Below are 23,363 nucleotides of genomic sequence, written 5' to 3'. Positions count from 1 at the left end.
TGACAAATTGCTTCTTTTTCTCAGGAAGGACCGATCCTTGTTCACTGTGGATACTCTTCCGATCAGCCACTACAGATGTTAAGCTGGGTTTGAAGACGACAGCTGTGTGACCCTCTCCCCAGTTCCATATTTTCAGTGCCTGCTTCCCTGTCCCAGCCACCCCACAGCAGAGAGCGATTAAAATCCACCCCAGACCCAGGTGATCCAGAAACTCCCTATCACGCTGTCTGCAGTCGCGCCGGCTCACTCAGACTGGACAGGCACTCAGTCTGCACCAGCATCCCTGGCTCCGATGACTGGAATTAGGCTCTGCAGATTAGGCAACTGTGGTGCGGCTTATCTCTGTGTCTAATCACTAATGAAGTTGCAACCTGGTGCATTTGCACCGCGTTAGGCCTCACTCAACAACGTGGGCTTTAAGGTCACCTGCCTCCTCCAATCAGGGCGCGGTTTGTTGCGGTGTGCACGCCTGCCCCGGCAGGCCGCGCTCCCGCTGGCGGGCCAGCGCCAGCAGAAATCCAATTACAGGCACAATGGAGCCGAGGCGCCTGGGCCCCTCCGCGCTCCCGCCTCAGCACCCCGCCACAGCGCGGCTTTTGTCTCAGCCCTGCCATTGTTTGGGATTCTCTCGCATCCCCGGACACGGGATAAAGGGCCGCGTTGGGAGAGATGTTTATGAATGAGGTCTCAGAGCACAAGGGTGCAGCAACACAGGGCTTGAGCGTGGACAATCGCGGTTTCTAAAAGCCACGTCAAAACGAAATCATTAAAGATTAAAGTCGTATGCGCTAGCCAGGAATGAAAAGTTACCAGCAAACACAAAATACAAAGTGAAATCCTAGTCCCTCCAATGCCAAGGGAAGTTTTGCCACAGGCCTCAGCGCAGCCTGGGTGTCTCCCAAAATACCTGTACTAAGTAAAATACCTAGCAGACACCATTGCTTTAAGCCACCGTTTCGAAAAGATTTTTACATTGTATTGATTACCAAAGGGGGAAAGAAACTATTTTAGTTTAATGAGAATGTTTTCTAATTAAAAACCTAGCAGATAGCAGCAGTAAACAGTAGAATCTGTGCCAAAGAAACTAAGTAAAAAATACCAGCTAATAAAATCTAAATCATTCTCCTAATGTCAGGGCAAATGTTCTATTCTGATCTTCAGCTGGTATAATGAATACATTACACTAAATTCATCAAGAGGAAAGACTTACATGTCCTCTAAGACCTGTAGGCTTTACAAGGATCTTCCCAACTAACAGCTGTTAATACATATAGACACACAGATGTATATATATAATAAAATAACCTGTAAGACGAGGCCAGTTCTGCAGTGCAAAACTCTGCAAGAGCTCTGGCAGCTGGCAAAGCTCAACTTCTGAAAACACCTCCAGTGTAACAGTACAGCAAGTCTGGCCAAGAGTCAAAACCCAGCTTCCTTCACACAACCTGAACTACCAGGATCTCCGCAAACCCAAATGTCACAATAGAAAGTGCCTCTTTGTGAGGCTCTGCTGAGCAGAAGAAGATGGTAATATTGTGAAACTCTTCTAGACTTTAAAGAGTAGAGGCAGACGTATAATTGCATTCAACGAAACATCATATGGTAATAAGCAGCAATGGAATAGCCAAGTATAAATCTCCCATTCAGTAGAGTGTCACATGTATAAATCTATTTACCAAGGATTACTCTGTAGCTCCTACCATAATAAATCATCAGGAAAATGCCTTGTGCGCCACTAGCAGAGCAGGAATTCAGAAAAGCAGGTAGGCTATTCTTCACAAGGAGGCATTGATAACTAGCCAGCCTGAGAGTTTGTTATGATACTAATTATGTTCTGGGTTTTTTGGTATGCTTGCTTGAGGGTCTGAAGTTGGGTTTTTTTTCTTTTTTAAACTAAGAATTTTCCCTTTTGCAACGAGAACACTGGTATACATAGACTGTAGTACCAAGGCAAAGTCCAGGGGTCCAAAGGGTCCACTAAGCCAAAATCCAGGGCCCAAAGTCCACCCACGGAGGGCGCTACATACAAAGACTATTTTGACTTCAGAAGACTTCGGATCAGGTTTCAATTCACCATCATAATTTACAAAATAATAGTATTCTGGCCTAGTTTCCGCTCAATGTAAATGTTTTATGTAGGCTAATCCCAGATAAATAACTGTTTTCTTGCATTATCTAGATCTTTCACTACACATTATGGGCTGCATTAGAAAGATTAAGCACTGCACAGTCAACTAAGAGCCTCTCTATAGGATGCTCCGGCTCCCAGCTCTGCGAGGATGCCACGTCACATACTGATACACCCTGTGTATCTGCATGACTTGCCAAAACCTCTTGCTAATCACCCGAAGTTTGTTATTTGTAGCCACGAGCAAACAGCGGTTCAGAAAAGCTTTTGTTCTGTGCTGAAAAGCTAAGGGTAGGTTGCATTCCAGAAGTAGCCAGATAAAGAAAAAGGTCACATGCCAATATAGCATTTAATATACCAGAATCAGACTAAAAGTATGGCCCAATTATATGGAGCAGCCTACTGTTTTAATGCCATTTAGTTCAGTGAGACACACCTCTGAAGTGCAGCAATACACAGAACACTATTTCAGCACCGGAACACACGGTGTAGTACAGCTCCCATACTTCTGGGTCTGTGGATTTCATAGTAGACGGAAATACTGATGTCCCAGAGACTGCCTTACCAAAATCATTTGGGTAACATCCATTACTGCGCAGTTCAAATCTCTCCTTCCTTCTGTTTATGACCCCAGCTGCCATTCATATGTTTAGCATCAATTTGCTAGAAATCAAACAACCCTCTTCGCATTCACGTGGTCATAATCCTCACAGCAGAAAACCATAAGCCAAATTCACTCTTGGTGTAACTCTGCTAACTGCACATAAACAGCCTCAAAAAATGGCCTTCTTCAGCGTGGTAACATCTCAAAATCTGAGATGAGTCTGATCTACATGTGGAAACACAGAGTAAACAAAGCAGTTGCCTCTGAAAAAAAGAAAATCTGCACCTTTTTTCAAGTGCCAACTAGCTTATTACTGCAGCTTCCATCATGCCAACAAAATAATAATCAACCACATGTAAATCTTCCTAGGAAACTCCCCAGGTCTTTTCTAATAAAACTACTGTAGAAAATACAGATATGTTCTCCTGTTTCCAGTCCTTACCACTGAGCTTCCACTACAGTCACTGTCTCACCCAACTTGGGAGATTGAAGAACAGCTTCAGTAGCCCCTTAGTCTCCTGGCTTGACCAATTTGGGCCAAGAGGGAATATTTGTGGATGGAAAGCTGGACATAAGCCAGCAACGTGCACTCACAACCCAGAATTGTATTCTGGGCAGTATTAAAAGAAGCCGGGCCAGCAGGTCAAGGGAGGTGATTCTCCCTCTCTACTGTGCTCTCAGGAGACCTCACCTGCAGTGCTGCGTCCAGCTCTCAGACCCTCAGCACAGGAAAGACACAGACCTGTTAGAGCAGGTCCAGAGGAGGCCACAAAAATTATCAGAGGGATGGAACACCTCTGCTGTGAGGAAAGGCTGAGAACTGGCCTGGAGAAAAGAAGGGTCTGGGGACACCTTATTGCGGCCTTTCAGCACTTAAAGGGGGCTTACAAGAAAGATGGGGACAAACTTCTTAGCAGGGCCTGTGGCAACAGGACAAGGGGTAATGGTTTAAAACTAAAAGAGGGTAGATTTAGACTAGATATAAGGAAGAAAGTTTTGTTATGGTAAGGGTGGTGAAAATTGGAACAGGTTGCCCAGAGAGGTCGTAGATGCCCCATCCCTGGAAACATTCACTGTCAGGTTGGACAGGGCTCTGAGCAACCTGATCTAGTTGAAGATGTCCCTGCTCATTGCAGGGGCGTTGGACTAGGTGACCTTTAAAAGTCCCTTCCAACACAAAATATTCTATGATTCTATAATCTGAGACCACATTCTAACAACCAACTCTGGTAGCAGATGCATGGTTATATCATGAAGATCACCATCTCCATATCTAGAACTTTATAGACTCCTTGTTGGGATCCTCACTTGTCTCCAGCCCGCAAAAAAGCAGTGAGCTCTAGAAGCAGCTTTTCAGGTTAGGAATGTGAAAGCAGTATGTGAAATGCCTGCTTGCATATGCTTATCCTACAGCTAAAGAGGAACTTCTCCCTTTAGAACTGTCTTTCTGGCAGTTGTCACCAAACACTGAATTCACACACAAAATATTTATAAAATTTATCTGCAATCCACACGATGCTTACATTGCAGAACATCCCACTACATAAATCTGTACAAATAATGAAGACATTCTGGGATGAACATCTGAAGAAGCTGCTAGAGAAAATTCTCTGTGTGTCCATGCAGTGTCTGATCCCACCTACTTTGCAAGGCGTTTTTCACAGGCATCACTCTTGTTGCCCTTTGACACAGGCAATTATCTGCTCCCAATCCAGGCTGACCTCACATTCCTTACCCACCTGCAACTCCCATGTAAAGATAATAGGAGTTTTCATTCACATTAGCTTAGCCTCTTTGTTCTGGAGAAGGAAACTATATTCATAATGCCCAAACTGATTTCATTCCAATAGAGGATTAGCTTCAATCTCTGTTGCTGTAGAACGAAAAGGCGAGCAAGAAATTAGCGTCAAATAATTACAATGCTTTTCGCTTTACAAAGGATACCCAGAGGTTTGCAAAAAACAACCCTTTTGCTGGACTGAATCTGCAATAAATTTCTGAGCATGCCTCAGACACACTTAGAAAGCCTACCAAGTCCTGCAGATAAGGCCCAGGACTGAGGGTCTGAAGATGTAAGCTCTGTTGCCTGCTCTTTGCATACTTAGGCTAGTCAACATCCAAACCATAAAAAAGGGGAATAATGCTACTTCTCAGGCTTATAAATATGCTATGAGGCCAAACTCATTAGCGTTTACAAAGCACTCCTAGACTCCTTGTCTGGAAGGAGTTATACAACCATGAAGTATTATTCATGCTGTTCTAAGGCAGAAAAGTACGTATTACTGCAAATCCAGCAGTAGCTTTTCATGCACCATTAAGGTTTACTACACTGTCTTAATCTAATCATAAGCACTTCAGAACCCAGATCTGTCATTTGAAACATACAGATCAGACTTCATCATTGAATAACCAGCTGGGTCAACAATACGCAGCACAGGACACGCATGCACTTGCTTTCTTCATTTATCCCACACATCTACAGCTGAACCACTTGTATTTTCAAAACTCCATCATTACTGGCTTTCCTGCCACCTTGCATTATGTCTATTCAGGATTTCAACAGCCTCAAAACTCAAATACTAGACCCGTTTGCACATTTTTGAAAAGCTGAGATGGAAAAAGAGTACAAAGTTCAGGTCTACCTCCTCCAGCATTTATCAAGGGAACTGGCTCCTTTGGGCAACTTTTTCTGCCCGTTATTATTCTGGGATCTCCTTTGCTTGCAATTCTGAAAATGTATTCATAACTAGTGGTAGACTTGCTTTTGACTTGCTGATCAAAATGCAATCTTTATAGCCCTAGGCACCATCATCAATGCTGTGCTGGAGGGAGTTCAATGAAATCAGCTGTTAAACGTAACATCTAACTCCCAAACCACATCTTTGGACTCATTTACGCCATCTCCTCCTCCAGGCTGCTGCCGCACCCCTTTGCAGTGGTCTCCAACTCCATCTCAAGCTAGGCAAGCAACTCTTGCTGCCCACTCCTAACGCACCATGAGGGCATCTTCCCCCGCCAGCTCAGCACAAAAGCTGTATGAGAGCTTCATCTGGGCTTGGCAGAAGTTCTCCCCGCAACTCCCCTCTTGCTTTCTACCCTCCTGCAGCAGGTCCAGGACGCTGGCACCTCCATGGCCCCCCATACCAGGCATGCACTCCATGCTGCCCAGCCCTTCCCTCCAGCTTTACAGACGTTTTTAACAGAACAACCCTATCCCTTTGTGTTTAATATGGTTTTGGTTTAAATCCAGGTATGAAATCTCTGATTTAAAAAGAAAAGGTCAAATTCAAATATTGCCATACTTAAACATAACACAGTCAGGGAGTTTTACCCTTTAGATAACATGCCTTTTACAGGGCCAGTTCCAAGCCTTTCCCAAAAATATTGCATTTCTTCACTTTGAACTGCCAAAATAAAATAAAAAAATTAAAAAGACAGCCCTCTACTTTTTATCCAAATAAGGCAGAATGAAAGGACAGGACAGGAGATTTTCTGTCGGAAACCTTCCCTGTCCAAACTGGCCAAGAGGCTGTAACAGGCTGAAAGGAAAAACAGAGGCCTGTCCAACAAGCTGCTGTTTACGTGATCCATTCCTCATCTTGCAGGACTCCAAGGAAACTTGTCTCACAGCTGTGGGATCAGACAGCTTGTTGGACCTATGCTGTTATGGATGGAGGGGATCTACAGCTCTACAGCAACACCTTCTCAAGTACACAGCCCCACGGCCAAGAAAATCAGCTAGTCACCTCAGACAATTCCAACAGCAAAGTCTGAGGCACATTCAGAACACTTAATATTCTGAGAATGTTGAGCACCTGTCCTTTGAACCGAAGATGCCTTTCAGGTATCCTAGGTGGATCCCCCAAAATGGGCATGCTCTGGATCACTTGCCATTGTGCAAACTCTTGACCTGCTGCTGCGGGGCCAAAGCAGGACCATGACCTGCACGTGGCGGGGCCAAAGCAGGACCATGACCTGCACGTGGCACCTCTATGTGCACACCCACCCTTGGCTCTCACCCATGAGGCAGCAGATGCTATTGCATTACAAAATGCTCCTTTTACTTACAGAAAGAAGAAAAAAGAAAAAAGAAAAAAAAACACAACAAAACACACAGAAATGGATGAATACATAGCTTTGCATTTGAGCATGGATTAAACAACATTGCTGTTTAGAGGAATGTGTTTTTGAAGAACAAATTTCCAGAGGAATTTAATTATGCTCCTAGGGTTAACAAAAGGATTTGCATGATCAAATTTCTCTTCCTTACTACGCTGTGATGGATGTGACTGAATACAACAATCCACATAACCCCACAAGATCTACACCCATCATTTCAAACAATTAAATAGCATTCATTTGAGGTGATCCTTTCTCTCCCCCTCCCCACTGCTTAGCTTTAGGTATAGAAAACATTTAGTATATAAAGGCAAACAACAAACAGGAATATAATTAGTCCTTTTGAACTGAAATGCTGTTTAACTTAACTAATTGAAAAGAGAGAAAGCAAAAGCTCACACTGCTTGGCTAGCGGCGAAGTCATAAAATGTCACTTTTCTGAGACTCGTACTCCAGTAATTATCTTTTATACAAAGAACAGTGACTCATAAATCTTCTTTTTCATAAAAATCCTGCACAAAAAAAGTCTGCAATAAGAGACACACACACACCCATTTTCTTTGGTCAACTTGAGGCTGAAACAAGGTCTTTATGAGCTGTGGGAGTGGAAAGTCATTAGGGCTTCAATTCTAAATGAAAATTAAGGCTTTTAACTTCCCATACTATTCATACTGACAACCTTTCATACATAATTGCCTAGGAAGAGTTACTACGGTCTTGTCACCCTCCTAACGATTCAGTGATACACTGACAAATAGATCCTCCCTACAAATTCCAATACACAAATGGGAATAAAAGCCCAAGGTGGTTAAGAAGCATTGGGTTCACACCCAAGAGTGACCTCAATGACTTTTCAGTCAGGGCTTGTTAGGAGTTACCAAATTGTCAGCGTCAGAAATAGAGCAATCAAGGTATCAGGTAAGAATTTAATTGGAAAGAAGAAAGGTGTCTTCAGAAATTACAGCAAAGACACCACTGCTTTGCAGTGACATGAGGAGCAATGTGACAACAAGAACCCATCCGCTTCACAGTTTTGATTCTTCACCTCTGCCGAAATTGCACTAGGCTGCCAGATAAACAGCATCTTAAATACACATGTACATAATATGATTCTCAACTGGGCAATGCAGATGGGATGAGCTGAAATAACAAATGCTGTCCCTGCCCTCTGAAAAATATCAAGGTAACCTGTTGCTGTGACAGCAGCGGCATCTTTCTGCACTTGGGGAGAGGCAAACACTGCTATTTATCTTATTTTGCTCCTTGTCTTCTCATTTGGGAGAAGAAATATTATTTGACAAGTTTCTATTTTTGACAGTCAGCTGGAGACTGTCCACACTTCATCTTCCTGCAGTCCCAAGAAGTATATGCAATACAGAAAGAAGCACCCCAACACGTAAAGTGCTTTTATCGCAGTAAAGCTGAAACACGATTTGAAGCAACTCCAACACTTAGAAGGAGAAATGTCTGGAGTTACTATAAAGGCTGGTCCTTCCTTGCTAGCTCATTATAACTCAAAACCTGTGTTGTTTTGTTATCACTGGTATCATAGCAATGGTTGGAGGCCCCACTTGAAGTAAGGGTCAAATTCTGTTGAGCACTGTATGAGCACGTTATATATATGACCCAATAAGCCACAAGAAACATGGAGAAGACAAAGGAAGTGTATTATCCTGGCTGTATTAAAGATGACCCCCAGATCACATAATCGAGTAAGACTACACCAGAAAACCATATTACAATGAGAAAGTGCACCAAATGTGAGTCCCAATTCCATGCTGCAAGTCTCAAAACCATCTATCCTTTTGTTATTTTAAAGCTTACACCTAAAACAATACAGTCTTAACTGACCTCCTAAAAAGACGACTGCATTTTGTTACAAGAGGCCAGGAGACAAGCGTGGGAGATTTTCAAATAAACTGCTCAGAATCCAGAAAGCAAACAGCTACACCAAAACCTCAAAAAAAACAACTTTCAGAAGACAGTTAAGTACTGTCACACACATGCAGCTACATCCACATGACCTAGAGGACTGACAGCTGCAGAAATCATTACTCTTCCTGAGGTGGAACCTGCAGCCACTCCAGGAGAGAAGATCTCCACAAACAAGGCACATATTATTTTGTTTCAGGACATCAAAGAGGAATAAACATGCAGGCTTTAAAAAACGGTCCTCGTCTTTTAAGAGCTGTAACAAGCAGCTAAGAGGATGGAAAGAGAAAACACCACAAATGTTATCAGAATTGGAAGACAGAAAGGCCGCTGTGCTGGCTGCAATACTCCACTGGTCTGTAACTTCAAAAATAAACATCACAAAGAAATGAATGAATAATTTAAATAAAGCAGGCTAGTACATAGGTATACATAACAGCAGAGGACAGGTCTATCAGCAGTCTGACCCACAGCAAACTGATTCACTCCCATGCTGGGTTTGAGTTGCAATCAGGAAAACGAACAAGGGGACACTTTATCAGAGTTTTTCACAATATGCCATCTTTGCGCAACGCATGAGCCGCTGGTGAAGATCATATAACCTATAACTACGTATCACATTCAACAGCAAACAAGATTTTGACTCAGTGGAAAGGGATTAAAAGCTCCACAGATCCAAAGCATAGATCAAAGTTATATTCAGCTGCTGGGAAATAAATAAATATGAGACTGCAAACCCCAGTAAGGGAGATAAGAAAAGGAAACTAGGAAGACAAAAGAATACTGTGCATCACAAAACTCCTTTAGGATTGTACATAAAAATAAGATTTTCTTAACACCTTTGTTAGGAGCTGAAACAGATTCAGCATCAACTGAAATGAGTTATTTTTTATAACTGATGCTCTGCTAGCATCTGATGATGTTACTCCAGCATAAAAGAGTAGACTTTTATGTTGGTTGTCCTGCAGCCATTTCTAGTAGATCCTACTAGAAGCAAAAATGGGGGGCAAAACAGTGAAAACATCAACATGACAACAGTAAATACCTGCACATATATAACCAGCGTAATCCTCTGGCTACACAAAAATCAAGCAGACTATTAGCTAAATAGGCCAGATTATGTCCATCAAATTAATAGATTAAAAACATTATGGATCTCCTTTGAATAAAAGACTAAATAAAGCAAGTGTAAAGAGTCCAAGTCTTCACTCCATTCAAGTCAAACAGTGTCCCTGCCATAATGTCACGGGGCACTGAGATGTACCACACCACTAAATGGTCCACAGTCCGATGATACAAAGTCACAGACATCCTTCAAAGAGCACAGTGTCACAGGAATGGCATTTATAAAACAAGGCATTATCAATAAGTGTCATTGAGTGAATGAAATGTACCTTAGCAAGTAAAAAACTGCACATGAACGGTGGATGCCAACCCTCTAGAGACTGCCTAGTACTTAATGGAGAGTTGGAAACCTGGAATGCAGGTTTTAATCTTGCATTTGTGATACACAGCAACCTGTCTTCACATGATCCAGGATGGAAGATGTGGGGAAGGACAAACATTTTTGAAATCTAGTCAACCCCACTAGATCAGAGACTGACAGCAAGCCTCCTGCTGCATTGGTTTCCATAGAAATATTAAGCTTTGGGGACTGGAAATGCTGTAAGGCTTACTTTTTCTTCTTCTCTGAAATAATGGTTTGGTTTTACTGTCCTTCTTCCTGCTCCCTTCCTCTCTGTAGGTCTTCTGCAGCGAGAAAACAGAGCAACCCCTGCTCCACAGCTCTCCCCACTGCACAAAGCATGGCACTCAGCACCGCGTGGCCTTGTTTCGTTGTCCCAGGAAGGCAGGGGCAGGTCAGACACGGCTGCCAAACCTCCAGGCATAGGCAGCCCAGGAGCATCCTACTGCCCTGGAGGTGGTTTGAAACAGCAGCAAAGTATCTCCTCTTGCTTCCCAGCCTGAGCCCCGCTCCATCCATTTGCTACACACACTTCTTCCTCCATCTCCCACATTCAAATGCCACCGACGACCCTGCACGTGAATGAAACCCCAGCAGCAGAGGAGACTGAGTATGAAATGGGGAGAAAGGCAGCAGCACACAGTCCTGAGTGTCACTGCACAGAGCTGGGGGGCAGGGGGAAGTCTGAAGGGCTTTTCAGAGCGCTCCAGCTTTGATTGAACTAATTCTGCCAGCAAGCCAGGGTTGACACAACCTCACAAGACAGCTAGTACGTCACCCCTGTGACTGCAGTTTGCAGCTGGCCAAAGCCCCAGTGCCATAAGCCCAGCACTCATCGCCACTGCCCCCTCTGCTATAGACAGCACAGCCACCCCAGGCAAACAGAAGACATCCCGTCCTATGAGCCTATAAGAGAAGCCCATGCAGACAACAAGCTAATTCACATCAGATTTAGGACCACTTCAATCCCTGAAATCTCAAATCCAATCAATGCCCACTTCACAAGGACTGTCTTTCAAAAAGACCCTTCACAGGAGAGTCTCTGAGCAAGGTGAATGCTCAGCACCACCATTGCTTGGAGATGTAAGAAGTCAGTACAAGCCATGAGCTTCCTGAGAGGGGCAAAGAACAAAGCGAGAAGCAGTTTAAGGAAAAAAAAAAAAAGAGTAATATACACACCTGTTTTCATGGGGACCAAAGTAAACTGGCATAAATGGTCTTGGCCCAGACAGGAGTCACTAGAAAAGCATTCAAAATAACCTGTACAGCAGCCTCCAATTGCCATGGTGATAAATGTTTCCTAATGCCTAAGAGCAGCAGAGTCCTGACTCCACACACCTCATTCACTAACAAAAGGGCTCATTATATTGGGGAAAAAAAAAAATCACAAATGAATTGTGGCCATTTTAAGCCCTCCTCAGATCAAGGGCCGATTTACACACTCTCCTTTCAATGGGGAGCACTGTGCTCACATCGCTGTTAATTCAGAAGATGGAGCTGGCTCGCTTTTTGCTTCACAATTCAGTAGGCAAAGGCAAGATAGATTCTCTGAGACAGTGTTACTTTTTTCTGCCAGGAGTTATCTATTTGCAGAAGTGGGTCAACTTTCTCTTGGTGGACATGTTAGTGTGCGAGTGCCTAGCAGCGCTGCCTGCGAATTTCTGCCCGCTCCGCGTGCGGAGGAACCTCTGCACATAACTATTTATGGCAGCCAAGTGTTTCATGAATTGCAGCAAGTTAACCACAAGGGGATGATGACATTTGGCGACAGGGCAGGACAAATTCTGGCTGGCAGACAAAAAGTCAGGTTAAAAACACAGAATGCAGAAGCAAACCCAGCCAGTCGCTGCTAATTTGCAGGAAAACTGGATGTGCAGCCCCTAGACCTTCCCTGCTCCAGGCAAGCAACGCCGTGTTTTGCAGTGGAATGCACTAAGGCCTGAGTGTGAGAGCGGAAAGAACTTCAGCCTTCCTGGGGTCAAGTGTTTTAAGTGCATTGTAAATGGGCTCACAATTTCATTCAGTTGCTTCACGCCACACCTGATGTATACCAGACATTTTTGACAGTTGAGGCACCTCACCTCCACCTCACTTACCAGTGAAAGCAGTCCATCCTTCTGCTCCCAGAGCATCTCCGAAGAGCAGCCCCAGTACAGAAGGATGCTGCAGGGGCAACCTAAGGGGACAATATCACCAGACCCTGCCATGGCTATGTCCGTGTGAGATGCAAGCAAAGCCACAGCCATGCTGGGGCAGATAAAAAGCCCAATGCCTCCCAGAGCAGGCCTCCAGTATCTCCCCAGATGCATAGATGTGGCGAGCCCTGTCCCTATAAAAGCATTAACTTTCGAGCTTTCAAATGCAACACTTCTGTTAGTGTTCATGCCTCTCATCTCTGCAAACACACCACTGAGTGTAACACCTGCCAAGTCTGCATTTTGGGTTCCCATGCCTGTCACTTAATTAGATCACCATTTCGAGCCTCAGCTTTATTTGATGAAATGCCTCCAGAGGACCAAATCATTTACATGTAACCAACACAGTTTATTCCCCTTATTTTCATTGCTTTTGACAAGTCTAAGTGGATAATTCCATCAAAGGCCCATCGAAAATTGCCTTTTAATCAATACAAGTTTTTTCCCTTCAACAGGACAGCTGAGAACAAGATATCTCTATAGAAAACTGAAAGAGGAAAACAAAATTTGAACACACTACTATGGAGAATATATTTCCAGATATGGCCCAATTTTAGTACCTAGTTTAAGCATCCTGAGCCTTATTTTCAGGGACACACGCCACCCTGAAGTTTGGGAGCCTAGCAGGCTAGCACACTGGCAGTGCCCCAGCAAGAAGGCAGGAGCAGGCAACGACAAAGATGCATCAAGTGGAGTACTCCACTGAAGCCCCTTGAACGAGTGGCCAGTGACTAATGGTTAGAAGAAACTCAAGCCGTACTCTTTACTGTCTGAGACCTCAGCGCTGATAATCCTATTAGCAGAACTCACTGAACTTTCAGCAGAGATGGAAACAGGTGTTTCTACAGAGGTCTTGCATCTACTGTACCAGCCCAGGGCAGGTTTCCTGGCTCAATCACAAAGAAGCTGGACACAGTAGCCTACAGCACCAAAAATACCAACAGGTTAAACATGGCAGTATCACAAAAAAGAAAAAAAAGCTATGTTCAGGGGACAAAAAGTGCTCTTGATACAAGAAAGATATTAATTGGTCAAGTAGCTGAAATTCTGCTTAAGCATGGCAGGAGCCACTGAGTTCTGAGAGGTCTCCATCGCAGAGAAGAGGACTTTCTCTGACCCAGGCTGCTGTGCCCATGCAGTGTAGGGACTGCAAAGGGGTGACCCCTGACTGCTGGTGAGAAAGGCGGTTTCCTCCACTTTACCTGAGCTAGCACAGCTGCACTGAAGAATGGACAACGGTCACCACAACACCCGGAACAGGACTGAGCTCACCGGACTTTAGATGTTTGCATATGAGCTAGCTGACCAGGCTTCCTTCCCATCAGCATAGAGAAAGAGCATGAGTAGTATACAACTCTTCTCCCTCTAAAGAGACGTAGTTGACATAAATCATGACACCAAAGTGCCTTTCTGCACGTGGCTGATAAAGGAAGCCCAAAGGGACACAGATGTTAAAGTCTATATTGGAGATATCTCAAATTAAATGGGATGAACCTCACCCTTTGCTTCTGCCCCTGCATCTTCTCATCTCAAAAGCCTCATTAATACATCATGGTAAATAATACGTATATTGATTATAAATACACTAATAAAAACAAAGGACTTTGGCCTAAAGGGTGTGTGAAGAAGAGGAAAAATAAGTACAGGGTAGCTGCATGTCCGATCAATACCAACCCACAGGGAACAGCCATTTCTCTTTGCCACCATTTTAACTGCAATATATCGTACCCTCTAGGTAAATATGTGGACATTTACAAGTGGGAATCAATAGAACTAGAGATCTTCCCACCCCCTCACCCAGAGAGACCATTCTTCTTTCGTTGGAGCAGACAGCAGCAAGAGGCCATAGATTAATGTCTCTGCTACTACAGGCTATCTGCCATTAAGTGTTGATGTTTTTAATAATTAAAAAAGAAAAAAAACCAAAACACCCACACCAAAAAACTGTTCACATTGATAAAGAAAAGCATTAACATTTTACCCAACTGGACTAAAATCAGAGACACTGACAACCACCCAGTCCAGAGCAAACAGCTTCAGTGGAAAGTGAAGGACAAGGAGAAGTTCTAAGGACAACGTGCCATTGATGTGGGGGTGGGCTGGAAATTAAAGCCTGAAAACTTTGTATGCACAGGATTTTGTCCCAGGCACATCACCAGCCAGTGAGTCTGTAGGCCTCCAGGCTTGCAGATGGATAAACAGTTATCCCAGTAAGATCTAGATAAGGCTAAAACCAGTGGAAGCCCTTGCCCTGGCCTCAGGAAGCTTCAAGTCACTCCTCCCAATATTCCCACGTACTTCACAGTCCAGGGACATATCCTATGGTACCTGAAGGCTTTTTTTCTTCCCTCAGGTCACGTTAATATCACTCAATGTGGCTGTTGTCGCCTCCACCCTGAAACTTTGTTCTGGCAGGAACCAGGCAGCAGCAACGGCCATTGCTCCAAAGGGGCTGCCTGAAGCTGGACAGGCAGAGAGACTACATATGCTCAGAGGCTCCAGCCGTGCATACATATGAAAGCCAAAGCACCCATAAGCACAACACAGCAACTGTGCCTCGACTTCTGCCTCTATCTGTGGGTAGATTTGTGGGAACTACGGCATATCGCTCAACACAGATGCAACTGGCCAGTTCCCGTCACATAGCTTGGAGGTGCCCCTGTCCTGCAGTCCAGGTCCCAGCTCACGCACAGATAATGGACACACCACTCACCTTCAGACCAAGCAGATTTCTTATTGGCTCTCAGGAGAATATTCAGAGCTGTGTAAGATTACACGTGTCATCTAATATTAGCCGTTTTCACACTATCAGTTATGCTTACTACCTTAACTTCCATGAGCAAATAATTATCGGCTTACAAAAAGCCAGTTTATAAAAGTAAATAGACTTCAGAAAAGTGAAGGGAAGGTGGATCGCAGGTTGGGTTGGGTTTGTTTTCTAAACTCATACCATTTATACTGAATTCATGCTTACAAAACTGGAGTTCAACACCTCACATCAGGGTGGGTCACTGGGGCCAGTAAATCAAGCCCTGGTTTACCAACTCACTTCCAAAGGACTGCTGATGAGAAAATTAAAATAATACACCTTTGCTCACTAAGTTTCTATTAAAAAGCTACTTTCTTAGGAGCATTTAACAGCTGCCATACTCGTGGCTGCTTTAGAAAAGCACTAAACAAGTGAAAGAGTCCTGCTCAATACCTAGAAAAGCAAAGCATCGTACAGAGCCCAACAGGGTACCACTAGTAGGGGCAGCACATTTCAGGTATTTCCAGCTTTTCCATATGCAGAAGCACTCTAGCAAGCAGCTCACCATGCCTTGCCCCCAACCTGCTGTCCAAGGCTTCTGCTGTGTCTTTACTACAGGTGCTAAATTCTGCCCTCCACCCCCTTCACTGTCCATTAAGAGAGCATACAAGGGCTGTTCACTGTGGTATTAGCTGAGCTGGCCAGGCAGCCTCTGCTTGATCCACCGGTTAGTTATCCAGGGCTTTAAAGACATGAGACAACAGTCTGCAACCTAAAAATAAAAGGCCACACTTTGTTCTCTTTCGCTCTTCCGTTTCATCCCTAGAGGGGGAAAAAAAGTCCTCAGGAAAAAGAGAATAAAAGGCTGAGATCCAGGCTGCATGACGGCACCCGAAGACATGGAAGGATGCTCGCTGCCGGGCTGCTCCCCAACAGCTCCAGCAACCACCAGACTCACTGGGGTAGTTTTCGACGTTCACCTGCCTTGCTCCTCCACACTGCCACAGGCTTAACAGAATCGCCTCTTGGTCCCAGGCAAGCCCCCCCTCGCAGACTTCTTGCTGTCAGTCAAAAAAGGGGCCTGATAAGCTTTACATTTGCATATGTATTGAGAGGCACTTCCAAAGGCACAGTCAGGGAAATGGCCTTGCTGAATACCGATGCTATCTGAGAATGACAACTATTCAAGTCATTTTACAGTTTCACTACCTAAGTAGAGAGATCAGGCTTGTTTTCATCTTTACAAGGATTATTAGCTTTAAAAGTGCTGATCATATCTGTCCCACACTCAGAAATGAAGCCACAGGCTCACAGCAAACAGCTAGCTTCAGTGCTTCCCACTGAGACCACCTTCCGCAGGCACCCCAAAACCAGAAGTCACCACAACCTAAGGTCACGTCTGAAACGCTTGAGCCCACATTCCTCCTTTCTATACAGCAGCATGAGAAAGGGTGCAGAGGTCTGCACAGAAACATGTATGCTCTACCACCCCTCCCTACACTTACCCTACACAGGGTAGGTAGGACAAGAGACTCAGGTCTTGGTCCCCTCCGAATGATGCTGCTGGGCACAGTCCTGCACAAAGTGTTTGAGGATGGCAATGAGGACCAAGCTCTGCAAGCAGACACTTTCCTCTTCATGCAGACAGGGATAAGTTGAACCCCAGCTGAAGCATCCCACGGTGCCTCACACCGGGTTTAAAGGACAGCTCGGAGGCCACAGTGGTGTCCCATACGCACAAAAGCCCTGGAATTAATCTGTTAACCAAGCAGCTTTGTCCTAGTCAGCTGTCAATACCTAAAAAGGATGCGGTCTAAGGTTCACAAACCAAAACTGCGAAGCCTTTCTGTCCCAAAACAGTAACAGCATATCTGCCATGTGCTCTCTGAGTCTCTGCGCAGAGCAATGCTTTATGAAAATAAAGTCACATCAGGAGCAGAAGCTATCTGCAAATTTACAAACCAGATACTTCTGATTTACATAGTGCTGGAAGATAGAGGTTAAAAACAACTCCACCAAACATTTAAAGATGCTTGCTGTACCCCCGCACCATCCAGGGACTGGATCACCCTTGAAACCAGCAATCCCTGAGGACTGGGTGAGGTTGCCAGGTCATCTCCACCTGTGAGGGGAGATGCACAGCTGCAGCAAATTCATGGATGAACACCTGAGAACTGGGTTGATCACTGCTGCACTCCCTCAGATCTCTTGGGGCATAAGGACTTGCTGTAAATCAACAACAAAAGGACCAGCACTCCCCTGTCCTACCAGGATCGCCAAAAGCTCGGGGAGCTGAAGGCACAGTTATCTGGTAAAGACATCCACTGCTGACACCAGTCAGAACCAATCTCTGGGGCTCCAGCCCCATCTCTGTGCGTACAGGAGTGGAAAGGGTACCCCAACCAGAAAAAGAGTCCTCTCTGGTTGGAAAAGAGGATTAAGAACATTAAGACGAGTCTTATATACAACAATTAATTAGATCGGTGCCTGGTTTCATTCCTATTTAACTCTCCTGGCCAAACTACTCCTTCTAGAATTCAAATTATTTGGTCTTGGTGGTTTCAAAAGAGGAAAAAATCTCCATTTTAAAGACATTCCAATACCATTATTTTAATGCCTGATCACTATTAGACAACAGGAGAAACTTTGCTTAAATACGAACTGTCAGCCAAGGCTTGGCACAATTTCACAGTGGAGCTTATTTCTAACTTTAATGACTAGGCTGAACAAAATTTTAAGTACTGCATCCCTTCGAGAGCAATCTCTTCTCTACAAATAAACCTCCTGTTTCTGAAACAGAGCAGAGGAATGGGTTGGGGGGTGGGGAGCCGAGTTGCACCTCTCCAAGGCTGCTGGGCATTCTGGAGCCAGCCTGCCCTGAGAGCCCATGGAGCGAACAGGTGATGCTCTGTGGGGCAGACCTCCACTTTCATCAGATGCTTCCGAAATCTCATCCAGGCTCTTTATCAATCTTATCAAACTAGCAAACAAACAAGGCAAACGTAAACCAAAATATTTAAAGGTGGAGAGAGAGAGGAGGAAGAGATGGGAAAATCAGTGTTTATTTAACCCTGAACACTCGGGCTGTTATTTGTCAAAAAAAAAAAAACCAAAACAAACAAACAAAACCCCCCAACCCTCCAGATGTGAAAGGCTCCAGCCCTCAGCCCCAGCCATCGGTAACAGTCAAGGAGCAGTCCCCCCCGCCCGCCCCTCCCCGGCCCCCGGGGCTGCTCTACCCAAGAGGTCACCAAGGATAGGCAGGGGTGGGGATGGCCAGGGCCCCCCTCCCCGGCACCCTTCGCCCCGGGGGCCCGGCCCTGCCCGGGGGGGTGGCAGAGGCTCACCGTTGAGGCCGTTGGGGATGCTCCGGTGGTGAAGGGGCGCGGACAGGTCATCCATGGATCGCCGCATGGCCCCGGCCTTGCTGTCGCCGGCCTTGTGGTGGTGGAGGTGGTGGTGATGGTGGTCGGGGCTGCCCGCGCTGCCCGTGCTGGAGGTGCTGCTGCCGTCCCCCACGTCCCTGGTGGCCGAGCCGCCGTTGAGGTTGGTCAGGCTGGCCTGGCTGTCGATGGAGCTCCGCGAGCCGGCCCCGCTCCGCTCCTCGTCCAGCATGAGCACCATCTCCTTCAGCTCCACGTTCTCCCGCAGGAGGGTCTCCTGCCTCGCCTCCAGGTCCTTCAGCTTCTGCTGGTACATGCCCACCTCCTTCCACATCACGCTGGCCGTGTGCCTCCCGAAGCGCTGCCATTCCCTCGACAGCTTCTTGCCTTTCTGCCGGTCGTCGTCCAGGAAGCAGCAGAGCTCCCTCAGCTCCTGGTTGTCGTCCTGCAACTTCTGGTTCACCTCCTTCAGCCCCCGGATCTCGTGCAGGTGGAGCTGCAGCCGCCGGTTCACGTCCTTCATCAAGTTGCCGTGTTCCACCATTAAGTTCATCTTTTCATTCTCCACTTTCCTCAGTCTTTTCACCAGCTCTTCCTTGCTCCACCTCAGCATCTCCTCTTCCGAAATTTTGCTCAGGTCTTCTTTAGACCCCTCCAGGGAATTTTTGGCCATCATCTGTGCCTAGGCAGCGTTTGCTCTCACACGGTAACAAATGGTTCGGGTTATTCGGATTATTTTGTTCGCCTGATTTCCTGGGACTAAAATTCACTGCAGCATCTCGGGGAAGAAATATTATAGTTCTCCGCAGAGCGCTGGACAAGGAAGAAGAGCAACGCCGGACTGGAAGCTCTGCTCCCCCGCAGACCCCATAATAATAGTTAAAAAAAAAAAAAAAAAAAAAAAAAAAAAAAGACCGAAACAAAACAAAAAACCAAGCACCAAACAGGGGGGTAGGGGGGAATAAAAGAGCCCCCCCAAGGGGGCTGGGGACGGCAGGGAGCGGGGAGCCAAGCGCTGCCCCCTCCAAGCGAAGCCTCCGCAGGGGATCGGCCAACTTACCCCGGGCAAAACAACTACGCGGCGGCTGCCCCCCCGCCCCGTTCCCGGGCGCTCCGTCCACTTGTCCGCCCGCCCGCCCGCCGACCGCCGCTCCCCGCCGCTCCCCGCCGCGGGAGACCGGGCGCCGCGCACCCGCCGCCGCAGCCGCTGCCCCGCTCCGCCGCAGCTCGCCCGCAGCCCTCCGGCGACGTGGGGCCGAGCCCGGCGCGGCGGCGGCCGATGCCGGTGCGGCGCTGCCGAGGAGCGGTGGGGGAGCCGGCGCCTTCCCGGAATGGCTCGGCTCTCCGGAGGGGGAGAGAGAGAGGGCGGGCGGGAGGAGGCGGGCGGCAGCGCCGGGGCCGGTCCCACCTCCTGCCGGGCAGGGAGGTGCGGCCCTGCCCCAGCCGAGCCGAGCGGCGGCGAAGCAGAGCCGGCTGCTGGCGGCGGAGCGCAGGGGCGCCGAGCGCCGCCCTCCCCGCCGCCCCGTTGGCTGCCGGGCTGGGCGCTGGCCGAGCCCCGGTGCGCCGCGCCCCGCCGCCGGCTCGTGTTACCGGAGCCGCGGCCGCCGCAGCCAATGCGGGGCCGCCTGGCGCCTTCAAACAGCAGGTACAAAGGGACGGGGCCGCTCCCTCCGCCCGCCCTGCCCTGCCTTGCCTGCCGCAGCCGGGGCCGCTTCCCCGGGGCTGCCCCCCCCACCCCCTTCTCGCCTTTTATTTTTTGTTTGTTTTTTCTTTTTTAAAATAAAAAGCTACCGGAGGGAGCAGCAGCCCGGGGAAGGGCGGGGTTGGGCAGGCAGGAAAACGCGCCCGCGGGCGGCCCGGGGAAGCGGCGCCGGAGCGGCCCCGGCCCCGCTCTGGCCCGATGCGGGGAGGGACCGGAGCCGCGGGCGGCCCGGGCCGGGAGCGGAGCGGGCTTTCCCGAGGGGCCTCCGCTGCCGCCCGCCGCGGGCTTTGTTACCGGAGCCCGGCCCCGCTCCGCCCGGCCCGGCTGCCCCCCTCCCCGCGGGGCCGCCGCCTTTGTCCCCGGGTCCCTCCCGCCTGCGCCAGAGCCCGCAGGCTGCGGGAGCCGGCTGCAGTATCCCTGCTGCCTCTCTGTTCCTGGGGCCGGCATGTTGCTCCAGACCTCAGAGGTGTGAGGGAAACTGCCCTGGAGATGCAGATACCGCTTATTGCTCGGTAAAATCTGCCCAGGTCCCGGTGGTCCTTGCTGTCAGGAGCTGGCATTCCAGCATCACTTCTGTGCACGTCAGGCAGAACCCGGTAAAGGGTACCGAAAGTTCATAAAGTGGATTTCCTAAGCAACATGTAGGCAGATGTCCTATATTCTTGCATCATAACCCCTGAGGTTTAGCCTAACACACTTTCCCTTGGGTTATGCTATTTCTTTGTAGGATGCTTTTGGCCCGTATCACATTGCAAAAGTGAAAGATGCACCAGATCCAGCAGTGCTGCCAGCTATCTCCCAAATTAGTATCCTTTAAAAGGCTTAGGGAATCACCAGCTTTACATTCCTGAGAAACCTCAGTAAATGATTTGACTCCAGGGTTAACCCAGTGCAGCCTCAGGTTTCTGACCACACTGAAAAGCTGGGCCTGACAACCTCTAGCTATCAAGAAGCATCAAATCTGATGCCAGAGCGTGGGGTGAGGAGCAGATGGCCTGTGCATAGAGGGAACATCAAAATGGAGAGGGATGGAGGACTGCAACTTCTGCCTTTTGGTGTTATCTTCCTAAGTCTCGGTCAGTAAAGCTGCAGCTTCTTGGGTGTTTTTCTGCACGAGTCTGTGCTCCTGGGTTTCTGAGTTCAGATATACCCCTGGCAAACTAAGAAAACCGCCTGTTCCCAGCTGAAGCAGAACAGGAGGACTTCCCTGCTACTAAGGGAGTTCAACCCCTCTATGGGTGCTGTCAGCCCTGCCCTTCTCCCAAAGTAGCTTTCATCCCTTTGGTATCACAAGGGCAAGAAGAGCTTAGGGCAGAGCAAGGACACTAGTTGACTTCACATGGGATTTGCAGGTGATGGAATCCTGGTAACACGCCGCACAGACACAAAGGTGTAAAGGCAGCAATCCTCCCCTAGCACACAGCCGCACCAGGGTGGTTTCTTAGAGGCAATTACGTTGTACGAGCCAGTGGTGAGGCCCGTTTTCTCCCTTCAGGGGGGATCACTCCACGTAGGTAAAGCAGGGGCCAGCCAGGACCAGCTGCACTCTGACTTGGATGCCCACCTTGGTGGCAGCTCTCTGGAAGGTGCAGTCCTACTGTGGCCAGTCAGTCCCTCCTGAGGCTGCCACCTCAGCAGCAGAGTCAGCCCTGGGGACATGCAAACCAGCAGGTGTCTGTGCTGAGAGGTCACTGCTCCTGGGGTCTAGGACTCCTCTGACAGGTCCCAGACAGGCCACAGCCAGCGTGGTGTGTGATCAGGCTGTACCTCATCTCCAGCTTCTCACCACCCTGAGCCAGGCCACCAGAAGGTAGCACCCTCTGTAATGGGGTGTGCTGCCACTGCTCATGGCTGCATCGTGTCTTGAAGGCACCCAGGCATTTTCTGAGCCAAGCCTTTTATTTACAAGGCTTTAATCACATCCTTCCCCACAGGAAGCGGAAAGAGCTTCTCCCAGATCCTCCCAAGCACTGATGTGACTAGCAGATCCCTGGCCAGTGGCTGGGGGAAGGAGGAGCAGAGCAGGGGGACCCTGCAGAGCAATTGCTCATCACTGGCCAAAGTCAACAGGGGAGGAGAAGCCTCCAGCAGCTGCACTGCATACACAGGTGCAGCTACGCTGTGGCACTGCCCAGCCTGGGCAGTGTATTGCTGAGCCTGCCTGACGTTTGCTTCATCTTTTTCCTAAGGAAAGCTCTTTTTTCTAGGTGAAATTTTTCAAAGTTTGAGCTTTATTGATGTTTCTGCAGACACCGAGCCCAGCAGACAGGGGGGCTCCTCAGAGGAAGTGAAGAGATATTAATATCCACAGAGGAAGTCTCTGTGATGATTAAGACTTGCTTTCAGTACGTGGTTGGTGTGTCTGTGCTTTCAGAAATGTCAGTGGTACAGATCCACCCTGCCGCCACCCACAAGGGTTTTGCCGTGACCAGGTGGCCGTTGAGGCATGGTGACCTGCTGTGCTGGGCATCTGGAGGCCTCTGTGCTCTGGAGGCAGCATTGACACTGCAGGGTGTCCAGATGGCATCTGGTCCTGACAAGTACCCAGTGATAGACTCCCCCATTAGCAACAAAGAGAGCGGGATGGGGTCGGTGGGTTTGAGTGAGTGAGACCTGAATTGAGTGGACACCATGCGTTGTCGTTGTCGCGTGTTCTGCTCCCTTATCTTCCTTCAAGGCGGACCTTGCATTGCAGTAGAGGAAAAGCCCTTCATCTCGGAAAGCCAAGGCAGCAGTGCTAGAGCAGAGGGGTGAAACTGGGTGGGATCAGAAAGTGTCTGTGGCCCAGATGATCTACGAGCACAGTGGAATCGAGGGCTGGGATAAAGTAAGCTTTTAAGCGCTTTCTTCCTTTGGAGGGAAAGGACTAGGTCAGTACGCAGTTATGTGATCAATAGCAAGCATAGTGTTGCAAGCAGATTTTTAATCAACACAAATAATACATAATATTAGAGTATTTTTGATGGGTTTGCGATTTTAGTTTTAGTGAGCAAGCCCTATTACGTGGTGGTGTTCAGAAGGTGTTACGGTTTCCCCGTACTGATTTAAGACAAAGCATAGAAGTTGGTAAACAACATGCTTCAGAT

The 23,363-nt window shown here is 47.7% G+C and overlaps 1 protein-coding gene across 2 annotated transcripts in view; it reads right to left on the bottom strand.

Annotated features, from left to right (window-relative positions):
* CCDC85C (coiled-coil domain containing 85C) overlaps window positions 1-19,949 on the bottom strand; it is a 116,087-nt gene extending 96,138 nt beyond the window's left edge. Inside the window, exon 1 of one of the 2 annotated variants that reach the window (XM_040600169.1) lies at window positions 18,540-19,949. In XM_040600169.1, coding sequence (XP_040456103.1) covers window positions 18,540-19,251 — 712 coding nt within the window. In that variant the 5' untranslated portion in view covers window positions 19,252-19,949. The remainder of the gene's footprint in view (window positions 1-18,539) is intronic. The other variant, XM_040600170.1, reaches the window with a different exon arrangement.
* Between the last annotated feature and the right edge of the window lie 3,414 nt (window positions 19,950-23,363).

The sequence above is a fragment of the Falco naumanni genome, chromosome 7, assembly GCF_017639655.2.
Source record: "Falco naumanni isolate bFalNau1 chromosome 7, bFalNau1.pat, whole genome shotgun sequence".
Taxonomy (NCBI): Eukaryota; Metazoa; Chordata; class Aves; order Falconiformes; family Falconidae; genus Falco; species Falco naumanni.
The sequence above is the reverse complement of the archived record's forward strand: the minus strand, read 5'-3'. Positions and strand labels throughout refer to the sequence as shown.